The following is a 13,526-nucleotide window of genomic DNA, read 5'->3' as shown; positions in this document are numbered from 1 at the left end:
TGGACCATTTGGAATGAGAGAAACGCCCGCGTATTCCGTCGAAAATGCGCACCACCGCCGGTCCTCCTAACCAACATTTTAGAAGATGCTAAACTTTGGGTTGCTGTTGGCGCAAGACAGCTAGGGAACATCATATTGTACGAGTAATTGTCATGCCGCTTATTTGTGAATGCGTTGTAGAACTCTAAACTCTACTCTTTCTTTTTTAATTAAAGAAGCAAATCTTTTGCCTCCGTTTCAAAAAAGAAAAGATTGGAAAAGCTTCCCTCACTAACCAGATAGCTAAATGCAGTTCCCAAAAGCCTATCTTTAATCACTCGATGTAAGTTTCCGAGTGAAGTGACGCGATACCCTCTTAACTAATGACCATACTTGTTCCTTTCCCGCAAAAAAAAAAAACTAATGACCATACTTAATTCACCATCTTGGTTGACAAAAAAGAATGCAACCTACGCATCTGTATATTTCCTTGTTAATTAACTTAACTTGTGTTCATTTTTTGAACAAGTCATCCAAAGTGGAATGGAAATAAACCACCCGTCTAACCATCCAACCATTTGTTGGTTTTTAATATCCATTCAATACATATATGTGTTTGCAGTATGGCCCTATAGGCCTATTGTCCGACTCGACTTGTTCGATCACCAGAGGTTCACTAGAAGCCATAGTTAGACGGTTTGAAATATATTTCTTGGTTTCGATTTGAAGTTCAGCTACATTTTTTTTCTTGAGATGGCTTCAGCAACATTTTAGTCAACATATATTTGATTTGAAAGTTTGTGTTTAAATTTTAGTCCAATCTAGGATGGGATTTTCTCATGGACAAGCCGATAGTGCTAGCTGTTTCTATCGATGTACATATCACAACACGGAGACGTCACGTGGCTCTGGGCATCGACTTATAAATTCATGAAGACCGTTTACAATCTCTCTGTTTGGCGTTAAAAGATTAGTGGTACGCGGTGCAACAACCCCGTATCTTCGCACAGACGAATGCTCAAGGGTCAAAGTGTTAAACAAGGCATGCATGATCCTAGCACCGCGCAACTGGGCCAGTGGCGATCGTCTCACGTACCACGCGTCGGGAACAGCACTACTACAGTACACTAGTATAATGCCCGTGCGTTGCCACGGGCCTTCTAATATTTTTGTTGGTTGCATATTGAAACATGATGCCCTTCAAATTTCACATGTGTAGAAAAGATTTCCAGTAACAGTCGACTTATATACTTGATGCAATGTATTTCCATTTTCCCACTTCACTTGCATCTCCATTATTTCTTTTTAGTTGCAATGTATTAAAAATGTAATTTGGCAACATATACATGAAGAGCATAAAATCATATACTTCCTCCGTTCTTAAATATAAGTTGTTTTAGAGATTCCAATACAGACTATTTGCGGAGCATAATGAGTGAATCTACACTCTAAAATATGTCTATATACATCCGTATGCAGTTCGTATAGAAATATCTATATAGACTTATATTTAGAAACGGCGGCAGTACAAAATAACCCAACACACTCTTGTAACGAATAAATTATTATTATCTAGAATATAAATATAATGATGATAAAATAATTGCATGTATCTTGATTATGAAAATAAAATAGATAAATATACTTGTCTGTGCTCGTTGGAATATCAGCCAACAGAGAATATAGGTTGTGAAATGCTATTTCAAGTGCGTTATTGAAGTCCCTTGAAAATCTCAGTAATTTCAATATCTCATAGCTTTATTCTCTACCAAATGTGATGTAGAGTGAGTCCAAAATATATACATGGTATGCATGTGTGGAGTGAGTCGCATCCTGCTTTGTAGCAACATAGGACATTCTCTAGATCACTTGTTTGGCTATTATCTTTAGAACAATTTTTGCTATTTCTAGAATATCTGACACTTCTCTCGTGGCATAATAACCACTCCTCTCAGTTCACAAGGGAGAAAGGAAAAGAAGCTAATCTGTTCTAGACAAATAAACAGCCTCCCTCAAAAAAGGAAAAGCTACTCCACGCCTCTCACTACACATGCACAACACACATCCCTTATCCCCACCTCACAAGGCACAACTTCAGCAACTCACATGGCATAGTCCCGCTTTCTCTCCCTGCCACTGCTCCTCTTGTCCCGCCATAGAGTCATCTGCCGGCTCCTCTCCCAGCCTTGGTGTCAGCCATCGCTTCCTCTCCCTGCCACTACGTAGACCACCACCCCCTCTCCTAGTCTGGTTGATTTGTACCCTTGATCCGCGATAGTTGCCGGCCTAATGCTATTGCCTACAGGTAGTGGCTGGTGGACCACGCCCGACCGAGGGAAGCAACAACGGCGCCGTAGGTAACAGGCATACACACAGTCGGTGGGCGCCTGAAACAATGCCATCAAACATGCATGAGCAACGACCTCGATCATGCCTCCCTGTAGGTTAATTCTTCCCCTTTCTTATCGTGTTTTGTTAGAGGGATCTCAAATGAACTATTCATATTCGGCAAAAGTAATAAACAAAAAAATATTCACATGTATCTCTGAAATAAAAACTGCGCAGCAAATTTGCAGTGAACTTCATGGCCAATAATGAATTTAATTGTTTATAGGACAAATTAAGAAAGAATTTCTCAGAGATAGTAATAACTGACCCAGTAGTCAATTGTTGATTGGAAATGTATGCTAATATGGCTCGGAGATGCAATAGAACAACTGAAGGATTGCACTTGAAGATCAAATATGATAACTCTGAGCAGTCTATGGTCACAAGTTGTTTAGGCTCTGGATCTCAAGTAGCAGCTCTAACAGGAAGGGAATAAAGTGAACTACACTTCACAAGAAACAACAATATTGGATTTCTTGTTATCTTGAATACTACCAATTGGAAAGCAAAGAAGAGAATATTTTCAATTATTTCTACTGTCTAGCAATCGCAAAGGTTTAAATGTAACATCAATAGCAACTAATAGTTCACTTTATTCCCTTCCTGTTAGAGCTGCTACTTGAGATCTAGGGCCTAAACAATTTGTAACATCAACCAGTAGAATCCCGTGCGTTGCTATGGGCCTTTTAAATTTTTTATTGCGTACATATACTAAGTAGATCTATGACGCATATTTGTATCCTAGAGTCTGCACATATTTTTCATGTCTAGATGAGTCTTGAATAGACGACGATCGTGTAGATCAATCTTTTCGAAATGATATAACAAGAAGAGAAGAAAAGGTGTAACAAAAAAAGGAAAGGAAAGGAAATGCAGATCTGCTGGGCCTGGGCTGCTATGTATGCATCTGAAGGAAAGAAATATCAGGGAGATTTCTGATTGATGGTTGATTGTTTTCGTTTTGCTGTAAGGAAGTGGGTCTGTCGAGGCCTCACATGAGTCCATCGTAACAAAAGGAGCGGTGTGGCATCTATTTGTAGCGGTGGGTCGAACGAGATTATTAGAGCCAAAAACTAACACTAAAACTGGACATGGGAGGAGAGGCATCCATTCCTAAACAAACCGGTGGGAGTGAGGAATCGCTGCAAGGGAAAAAACCAAAGGAGGTTAGGATCGAACGAGAGGTGGTGGAAGTGGAAACAAACTCCCCTTTAATAGTAGGCCATAAATTCGGTAGGCAACCTTTTACAAGGAAATATCACGTATATTTGTTGAGATGAATGATCATTAAATTCCATACAATTTCTCTCCTAAGAATATCTAAGACATGAATCTTAAGAGCAATAGTAATTGAAGAACAACAAGCAGCTAGATGTCCTCGATGGTGACACAACAGTTGAGGTTGGGGGTATGCATCTTCATTTCTACGAGAAGTCAAACATTCAGGACCAATCCGTATAGGAACATGCATAAGAAAATAAGAGTAATCTGAAAATGTAAGGATTGTATTATTTTGTCTTCCTGAGTTCGCTTCCCAGTGAAATATCTATCATTTCTTTTTATTGCAATATCAGAGCCCCTCCACTTACCATTTTGTTTTTAGTTACAGTTCCAAGTCCTTCCTTCAGCATATGATTATTTCTGCATGACTAATATGCTTCTGCATCTGCATATGATTATTCTTTTTTGATAAGTTGTCAACAGTTTAGGCCATTAACTAATGATAACACTGAGAGGCAAAGCGCAATTGAGCAAAGTTTTTTTTAGCAAAGAACAACTCCGTACAATAAATTGGCAGGAGTCCTAGATCCTCCATGAAAGATACTATTAAATGCTTCAAAATATATAGTTCAATGCACATAAAAATAATTAAGCCACTAATACCATGATGCAATTATTTATTTTCTTGATATAGAATAGTAAAGTACAAAATTGGCAGTTTACCATTCACATGTAGAGATCAGAAGCTCTTCGGTTAAACTATCTTTGGAAGCTATTTTCTTGACTTGAAGCAATACCCTACAAAACTACTTCACAAAGAGGCTCAAATTGTCGCTGATAGTCTACATGCTACGCATAAATCACGGAAGGGGCAAACACTGATAGCATTACCATTTGAGCCTCTTCTATATCTAGTCATAGTATTCCAACTATCCCAAAGAAAGAAGTATCTGAAAGCTGCACTCTAACCTGCAACAATAAGGGGAGAAAATTAGAAACACATAGGCTAGATAAAATGATTGCCATGATCTTAAATAAGCAAGCAATAGAGCAGTGTCGTTCCCATGTGGAGTGAGAGTTGGGCATGAAGATGTTGTCACAGGCCTTGGTGATCATGTGATGCTGCCCTTGAGCAGCCAGTGATGAGGCGATGGAGGATGTGCTACAGATCGGCATTTCATGCAGGCCCAACCCACATGGCATTGTGGCATACACCACATGGTACGTCCAGAACGCACACATGATGGTCACCGGGCTCGCGTGCTAGCGCGTCCCCCAGGTCACAAGCCGCCACCGAGATGGCCTCTTCCCTAATCCGCGCCCGCAAGTTAAGCCCGCGCTTGCGCCACACACGCCTCCTGCTGCGTCCGCCTCTCTGTCCACACCGGCATCTTCTTCTGCAGGTTCTTCTCGTGCAGCCGCATCCCGTCGTCTCCACCAGAGACAGCACCGAAACTTAGTCCACCCCTGGCCCCGGCGAGCGCGCTGGAGGCCACCAGCACCACGACAGTCGTAGCCTCGTAGGACTGCTTGCATGGTAGGGCTCGATGATTGCAATGGAAGATGGCTAATTGGAAGGCGGGGCGGCGGGGATGATGAAAGGGGATCAGCGGGAACTGCGGTGGATTGGATGAAGATTGATTTGTGAAATCCGCTGGGAATGTGTCGGTCAAGGCAAGGCAAGTTTCGATTCTGTTATGCTTTTGCAAGGAAAGAGTAGGATGGGGAGGGATCGGTTGTCATGTCATGGGAGTGAAATTTGAATGGAAACAAACAGACGGGGTGCGGTTTGTTTGGAAAAAATCGGCAAGGAGATCCTTCCATCGACGATGGAGCACTGCGGGGGAGGAAGCGAACGATACCAACGACAACGTATGAACGTACCATCACAACCACAGACTCCTCCAACAGTTTAAGCCATTTACTGAACCAATCTAACTCACAAACTTGTAGACAGAGACATCAAAGCACTTGTTGAATTCGCGACATCAATTGAACGCGTACGCATCAATTCTTAAAAGAAACTGATAGTTTAAAAATGTATACATTGTGAAAACTAATAACTACTACCTCCGTCTCTATTTACATGGCGCCCTCAGGTTTTGTGTTTGAACATTGACCAATAATAGATGATTCACATGTCAGAAAATATATATACTGCTGGAAACTATTTTATAATAGAAATTCAATGGTATAATTTTTATGAACTAACCCAGGATTAGTTGGTCAAAAGTTGAACCCGTAAATATGTGGGGGCATGTAAACATAGGAAAAAAGGAGTAGATTTAATGGTGGAAAAAATTCATGCTTGCAAGTTACTTACTGTCCGTAACCTTCATTGAATCAGGTGAATCTATACTCCAAGACAAACATAAAATGTTGCATAAAGTAGTGCCACACTAAATACAGCCATGCCATGGCTGAGAAATCAGCTGCACAAACACCAAACTGTTTTGGTAAATTATTCACTATTTCAAATCGAAGAAGGGGGAAACGCATGAAAGACAAACACCATAGATAACAAATAAAACCTGCAACGCTTTCGTTGCAGACCCCCAAGCAGCACTTGAAACTAAAATTTGCACATACCGCAATCCACATCCCAACAAATCATGCTAGTCTAGTACACAAAAGCTCCAAGAAGAAAGGCATTAACTGTAATATATTCAGAAGTTGTCCTGTGTAGCCGTGAGATTAATGAGACAAGAAATCACGAGTACAGCCGAGGTTTCAGAAAAACAGTACGGAATCACCTTCCTTGGCATGATGCCTCCAGCTGCAGGTAGTAGTGCGAAAGAGATAAGATGCCAAGGATGACAAGTGACATCATGCAAGCCATTTTAGAAATTGCTCCATACTTGCATACTACAAGATCCTTCAGCACCATCTGTAATGGCATCAGATATCTGAACGGTAGAAGCAATATGACAGATTAAGAACTTGGTAACATTAAATGTGGAACCAAGGCCATGTACCTGATTAGTCACACGCCCCTGCCACCTGTCGGATCCACGCGACAGCTCTGCATACCAGTGAGGATCCGATGATGTCATTGCCTGGCTTCATAGGAGGGATCCTACAGCCACGCTTGCGCCACACCTCATCACAACTGTGTCATGACGTCTTGTCCACGACGAGGGGGAAATCCGCCAGTCCCGTTTCCTTAGCCATGACCTTCCCTGGACATAGTTTGCTCATAGCAACCTTCATGGCTCTGTTTTGATCTACAGAGCCTCGGCACACTAATGAACCAGATAACAACCTTGAGACATACAAATTATCTCAATCTACCTACCTGTCAAGATGGACTTCGGCGCCAGCCCACTGATCATATTTAGGAACTCAGAAAATATACCCACTCGAAACTCTCAACTTGCTCATACCTCATAAAAAGTCCAGCTAATATAATGCTCTGGAAATGATTGTTCACTTCTATAAGAAGGTCGAACGGCATGTCCTACATATTGGTTCGTTATGAACCAATTGTTGTCATTCGCGCGCAACAACCTGATCAGCGACCGTCACTGACATATGCAAGACCGACGGTTCTCTGCCTCTAGCTTCCCCTGCATTAACAAATCGGAACACCATTAGGTCCATAGTCTATGATGTACTTACAAATGGTGACATTATTCAGCAATAAAGTACGCAAGACTCAGTGAACACCGCAAAACAATCTCCTGCATGGATTCACTCTCCTCTGCATTTAGTCTGCTCTTCCCATAACGTATACCAAATTGTTCCGGCCTAATAACATTCTTTGGTTCCTCGGCATATTTCCTGATTGACTGCTCATATTCACTCTTTTACGAAGCTTGCCAAGTTCTGTCTGGAGGTGCACTACCAAGGCGAAGCCTGAAACCATTTCTTCAGTTAACAAACCAAGCGTAAATGAGGAGTACGCAAACCACGAAATATGTCAGTATATTTAGTGGCTGCACCCCAAACAAGACAATATGCTCCTTTGCTGGAACACATTCAAACAGAGCCTGCAATTCTATGCAGCACACACCGTACAGAATCGGTGGTTCAGAGATAACTAAGAAGAGCAGAAACTTTTCTTCATCTACAAACAGAATTCGAGTAGTTGAATGAAAGATTAGAGACAGGAATGAGGAGGCAGCCTCGATTGTGAAGACCTGTGGCAGGAATGGGGGCTGAGCGTGCTCATCGGTCGTCACGGCCACGCCGGCGGCGTGTGAGATCGGAGCCGACGGCGGCGACCTGGTGATCTGCGACGGCGGCATCCTGGTGATCCGAGGCGATAGCGGTGGCGGCGTCCCGCCGATTTGCGACGGCGGCGTCCTGCCGATCCGCGACGGCGGCGACGTCCCTTGGATTCAGCGGCAGCGACAGCGGCGTCCCACGTTTCCGCGGCGGCGGCAGATGGGAGCGGAGGGGGAACAGATGGCGGCGGAGGAGGAAGACTGCGCCGTGCCCCGCCCTTCCCCGAGGTTCTGTGGCGGCGGCGGCGGCCCACAAGTGGGGGGCCTCGGATCTTGGTGGAGGCGGCATATGGCAGCGGAGGAGTGGGATGCCCAAAAACCAAGGCAGGCAGGCAGGGTGAGGGGCGGCGGCGGTGGAGGAAGCGGGAGGCGGCGGAGTGGGATACGAGGGAAAGAGAAAACACAGCGAAAGGGGGTGGATCGAGAGGAGGGGCGAGAGGAGCGTGCGTCAAGGGATCGAGAGGAGCGTAGGTTTTTTTAGTGCGTGGGGAAGGGCGAAAAAAAACCAGCAAAAAAAATCGGACGAAAATGATGGGACAAAAATAAAACCCAAAACGCGACCTATCAACTGAGACATTAGGAGTTTAGATAGATTAGATGGCGCCGGTCGGTGGCTTCGCACCAATGAAAAATAAAAATGGACTGTCGGCCGAGTCGTTCTGTCTGGGCTCGCGGCAGAGCGCCAACGCAATCCCGCTGAAAACGGAGCGGATAGGGCAGTCTCACCGGCCCGTTCAACTCGATCTGCGACGTGAGAGAGGAGCGAACAGGTGGCCGAGACGCTGACCCATGGCGCTCAGGATCGAGGGTGAAATGAACACCTGGAAGAGCTGGCCGGGACAAGACGTACGGCGCCATTGGCCATGCTCCATACGCCCCGGACAGACACCACCGGCCACGGCGCGCCAAAAAAATAAAAAGACACCGGCCACGGCCAGCGTACGCAACACACGCAGACTGAATCCTGCGACGACTAGGATCCACGCGCATCACCGGCCAACCCCGACGGGCGCGTGCGTGTCGCGTCGAGCCTCCACCCGGGGCCCGCTCTCCTATATATTTGAAGGAAGCAGCTCGATCACGACTGATTTAAATTAATCAGCTGGGCACACATGGTCTCAGCTACTCCGACTCCGACTGGTACGTGGTACAGCAAGAGCAAGTACCGGTCATTGTTGACGAGGTCGGCGCAAGAGTTAACCGAACGGGAGCATGGCAGTTAACTCACGACGCCACTCATCGTTCTTGGTGAACCACAACGTATTTGCTTGCACCGCAAGCGGCAGCAGGGCTCGTCAACGTCACGGTTAAATGTCGATATAACGGATTTGGCTGAAACGTTGTCAAAATTGACTCTTGGATCGGCCGACTTGCACACCGGCCAAATTAGCTGCTCGAGTTTGGTGCATGCTTACGTGCCTCCGGGACAGCGACAGGCACCCCCACCCGGGCGCGGCCACGCGAGCATCGTCGGCGGAGGAGAGCGTCGACGCGCGGCACTTGCAGACTAGTTTGGACCTGTGGGCCACGGCCCATGCTGAGGAGTAGCGGCGTTCTGCCTGTGGCCCACGGCCGATTGCATTCTAGAGCCGGGGAGGATCTGTCCTCTTCTGGAGAGGCCTGGACGGCTGTGTTTGGTGAATTGTCAAGGCAGCCCGGTTTCCTAAAAAAGACGACGCTTTTTAGTTGCCGCCAAGACATGCACGTCCCCCACTTCGCACACGTCCAAAGTGGACGTGTCAACCGCAGGCCTCGCGGCTGGTTATTGGAGTATAGCCATGCACCTGGCCATGCCATGTATCAGAAAAGAAAATGTTTTAAAAACGAATATATTTACACATACAGAAAACGTTATTGGAGTATACGCCAAGCATGGAATGGAAATACATCATCAATCAACGGAAAATCGCACGGGTTCGATTCCTTACATGCGCCATCAGCTATTGATCGCCCGAGATTACACGGTGCGTGAATACCCAACGCAAAATTGGCCTCGTGGCAAGGAAAGCGATATAGCAGAGAGGAGGAAACAAATGTGGAGAGGATAATTAGCACGCAGAAAACTCGATCGCCGCGTGATTCCACTACGGATACTACATCATCAATCTATTACATTACATTACATTATATCCTTATCCATCATAAAAATGGATTTCCAAATCCAAAGGGAAGAAACACCCAAAGGAATGGATGGATGAATTAGCGTGCGAAGCTTCGCGATTTTATTAGGGCGGTGAGAGGTGCAAGTTTTTTTGTCCACGAGAACAAGAATGCGAAAAGAAAAGGAAAATTTCGCACCGCCAAAAAAACATTTCCATTCGGAGGAGCAGAGCTTTCCTTGTGGGCCAGACGCAAATCCCCTATAAATCCAGCGCCAATTGGCTGCCGATCAACTCGCCAAAGCACACAACACGAGCTTATAGCAAAGCCAAGCATACGAAAGCAGAGCAAAACCCTCCAAGCCTCCACCGCAAGCGAACCGAACACCGCCGACCGGCCATGGCCCCCAACCTCAGCAAGGCGACGGACGACCTGCTCGGCGACGTGGCCGTCGACGGCCTCAAGCAGTCGCCGCGCTTCACGCTCAAGGGCAAGGACCTCGCCGTCGACGGCCACCCGGCCCTCCTCGACGTCCCCGCCAACATCCGCCTCACCCCGGCCTCCGTCCTCGTGTCCGCTGCCGAGGTTGCTGGCGCCACCCACGGCAGCTTCCTCGGCTTCGACGCGCCGGCGCCGGACAGCCGCCACGTGGTGCCCATCGGCAAGCTGCTCGACACGCGGTTCATGAGCATCTTCCGCTTCAAGGTGTGGTGGACGACCCACTGGGTGGGCACCGCCGGCCGGGACGTGGAGAACGAGACCCAGATGATGGTGCTCGACCGCGCCGCCGACCGTCCCTACGTGCTCCTCCTCCCCATCGTCGACGGCGCCTTCCGCGCCAGCCTCCAGTCCGGCGAGGACGACCACGTGGCGCTCTGCCTCGAGAGCGGCTCCTCTGTCGTGAAGGGCTCCGTGTTCCGGAGCGCCGTGTACCTGCACGCCGGCGACGACCCGTTCGAGCTGGTGAGGGAGGCGGCCAGGGTGGTGCGCGCCCACCTCGGCACCTTCCTGCTGCTGGAGGAGAAGACGCCGCCGCCGATCGTGGACAAGTTCGGGTGGTGCACCTGGGACGCCTTCTACCTCAAGGTGCACCCGGAGGGGGTGTGGGAGGGCGTGCGCGGGCTGGCGGAGGGCGGGTGCCCGCCGGGGCTCGTGCTCATCGACGACGGCTGGCAGTCCATCTGCCACGACGACGACGACCCCGCCGACGGCGCCGAGGGCATGAACCGCACGGCCGCCGGCGAGCAGATGCCGTGCCGGCTCATCAAGTTCCAGGAGAACCACAAGTTCAGGGACTACAAGGGCGGCCTGGGCCTCGGCGGGTTCGTGCGCGAGATGAAGGCCGCGTTCCCGACGGTGGAGCAGGTGTACGTGTGGCACGCGCTCTGCGGGTACTGGGGCGGGCTCCGGCCCGGCACGCCGGGGCTGCCGCCGAACAAGGTCGTCGCACCCAAGCTCTCGCCGGGGCTCAAGCGCACCATGGAGGACCTCGCCGTCGACAAGATCGTCAACAACGGCGTCGGGCTCGTCGACCCGGAGCACGCGCGCGAGCTCTACGAGGGCCTCCACTCCCACCTCCAGGCCTCCGGCATCGACGGCGTCAAGGTCGACGTCATACATGTGAGTCTTTTTCACAAGTTGCAAATTTTGTCGGCAGATTTTGATGGATGTGATTAGCCCAGAATGTTTTGCTTGCATGCCTTTGAATAAAATATGTAGAAAACATAAGCGGTGCAGTGCACCGTCCATGTGATGAGGTTCTCGAGCTATCTACAAAAACCGTGTAGAAAATGTACTCCGCCACAAATGGTCCATGACGGTAGACGATTTGGAACGCTATCCTTTTCTGCTTTTATTAGTACCAAATCCAATCTTGTTCAACTGAACCATCCGGTGACCTGACCTGGACGGTAGGATAGATAAGTATTTGACATTTGACACCATCTTGAAACGTGTAAATAGAACAGCCAAGAAACTGCTATAACTTCTTGATGTGACTTGTCACCGACAGAAACAAATAAAAAAGATAAACTTGACTGTGCTGACTTTTTTTTCTGACGGTGCGTGTGCGTGTGCGTGTGCAGCTGCTGGAGATGGTGTGCGAGGAGTACGGCGGGCGGGTGGAGCTGGCCAAGGCCTACTTCCGCGGGCTCACCGACTCCGTGCGCCGGCACTTCGGCGGCAACGGCGTGATCGCCAGCATGGAGCACTGCAACGACTTCATGCTGCTCGGCACGGAGGCCGTGGCGCTGGGCCGCGTCGGCGACGACTTCTGGTGCACCGACCCCTCCGGCGACCCCAACGGCACATTCTGGCTGCAGGGCTGCCACATGGTGCACTGCGCCTACAACTCCCTCTGGATGGCCAGCTTCATCCACCCGGACTGGGACATGTTCCAGTCCACGCACCCCTGCGCCGCCTTCCACGCCGCCTCCCGCGCCGTCTCCGGCGGGCCAATCTACGTCAGCGACTCCGTCGGCAGCCACGACTTCGCGCTGCTCCGTCGCCTCGCGCTGCCTGACGGCACCATACTACGCTGCGACCACCACGCGCTCCCCACCCGCGACCTCCTCTTCCTCGACCCGCTCCACGACGGCAAGACCATGCTCAAGATCTGGAACCTCAACCGGTTCTCCGGCGTGCTCGGCGCCTTCAACTGCCAGGGCGGAGGGTGGAGCCCCGAGGCGCGCCGGAACAAGTGCTGGTCCCAGTGCTCCGTCCCCGTCACCGCGCGCGCCGGCCCGGCCGACGTCGAGTGGAAGCAGGGCACCGCCCACCCCGTCGCCGTCGACGGCGCCGCGCACTTCGCCGTCTACTTCGTCGAGGCCAGGAAGCTGGAGCTGCTGCTCCCGGAGGAGACCGTGGAGATCACGCTCGAGCCGTTCAACTACGAGCTCCTCGTGGTGGCGCCCGTGCGCGTCGTCTCGCCGGAGAAGGACATCCGGTTCGCGCCCATCGGGCTCGCCAACATGCTCAACACCGGCGGCGCGGTGCAGGCCTTCGAGTACAGCGAGGTCGACAACGGCGAGGTGACCGTGGAGGTGGCTGTCAAGGGCGCGGGGGAGATGGCGGCCTACTCGTCGGCGAAGCCCAGGCTGTGCAAGGTTGAGGGCGAGGACGCCGAGTTCGCGTACAAGGACGGCGTGGTCACCGTGGCCGTGCCGTGGTCCGGCTCGTCGTCCAAGCCGTCTCGTGTCCACTATGTCTATTGATTGACGTCTCGGGCTTAGCACGTTTCGCGTCCAAATAATTTTATTTTAGGCGGAGCTTCGAATTTGTACAGCTCTTATCTTATGGTTTTTTTGTTTGATTTACCTTTTTTCGTGATGAGGATTTCATCTATCTAAACCGAATCAATAAAATCTCTGGTTTTTGTTACGAGTGAGTATCTATTTCTGGTTTTTGCTTATTCAGCGTTGTGTTTAATCTGGCCCTCAAACGTCCGTTGACTCGCCCGGGCACCCGGGTGGGGGTGCCTGTCGCTGTCCCGGAGGCACGTAAGCATGCACCAAACTCGAGCAGCTAATTTGGCCGGTGTGCAAGTCGGCCGATCCAAGAGTCAATTTTGACAACGTTTCAGCCAAATCCGTTATATGACATTTAACCGTGACG

The 13,526-nt window shown here is 49.3% G+C and overlaps 1 protein-coding gene and 2 long non-coding RNA genes across 13 annotated transcripts; 2 read left to right on the top strand and 1 right to left on the bottom strand.

The window, feature by feature from the left end:
- The first annotated feature begins 209 nt into the window (after positions 1 to 209).
- Positions 210 to 2,559, top strand: LOC125542766. Its single transcript, XR_007298057.1, has 2 exons — positions 210 to 2,201; positions 2,285 to 2,559. It is a non-coding gene; the product is annotated as an uncharacterized LOC125542766 (long non-coding RNA).
- On the bottom strand, positions 1,821 to 7,656 carry LOC125542765. 11 transcript variants are annotated; one of them, XR_007298055.1, is made up of 4 exons: positions 4,480 to 7,656; positions 4,312 to 4,397; positions 3,957 to 4,033; positions 3,556 to 3,791 (listed from the first exon to the last, which is right to left on the bottom strand). It is a non-coding gene; the product is annotated as an uncharacterized LOC125542765 (long non-coding RNA). The 11 variants fall into 11 exon arrangements; XR_007298053.1 differs by having other exon boundaries at positions 4,312 to 4,394; XR_007298051.1 differs by having other exon boundaries at positions 4,312 to 4,557; positions 5,912 to 7,656.
- Positions 7,657 to 10,191: 2,535 nt separating this feature from the next.
- LOC125542764 (galactinol--sucrose galactosyltransferase) lies at positions 10,192 to 13,292 on the top strand. The gene is made up of 2 exons (XM_048705937.1): positions 10,192 to 11,534; positions 11,999 to 13,292. Exons 1-2 carry the CDS (start codon positions 10,314 to 10,316, stop codon positions 13,124 to 13,126), a joined length of 2,349 nt encoding a protein of 782 aa, XP_048561894.1. The 5' UTR covers positions 10,192 to 10,313; the 3' UTR covers positions 13,127 to 13,292.
- Positions 13,293 to 13,526: the final 234 nt, after the last annotated feature.

Source organism: Triticum urartu, chromosome 3, assembly GCF_003073215.2.
Source record: "Triticum urartu cultivar G1812 chromosome 3, Tu2.1, whole genome shotgun sequence".
NCBI lineage: Eukaryota > Viridiplantae > Streptophyta > Magnoliopsida > Poales > Poaceae > Triticum > Triticum urartu.
This window is presented reverse-complemented; position numbering and strand designations above follow the sequence as displayed.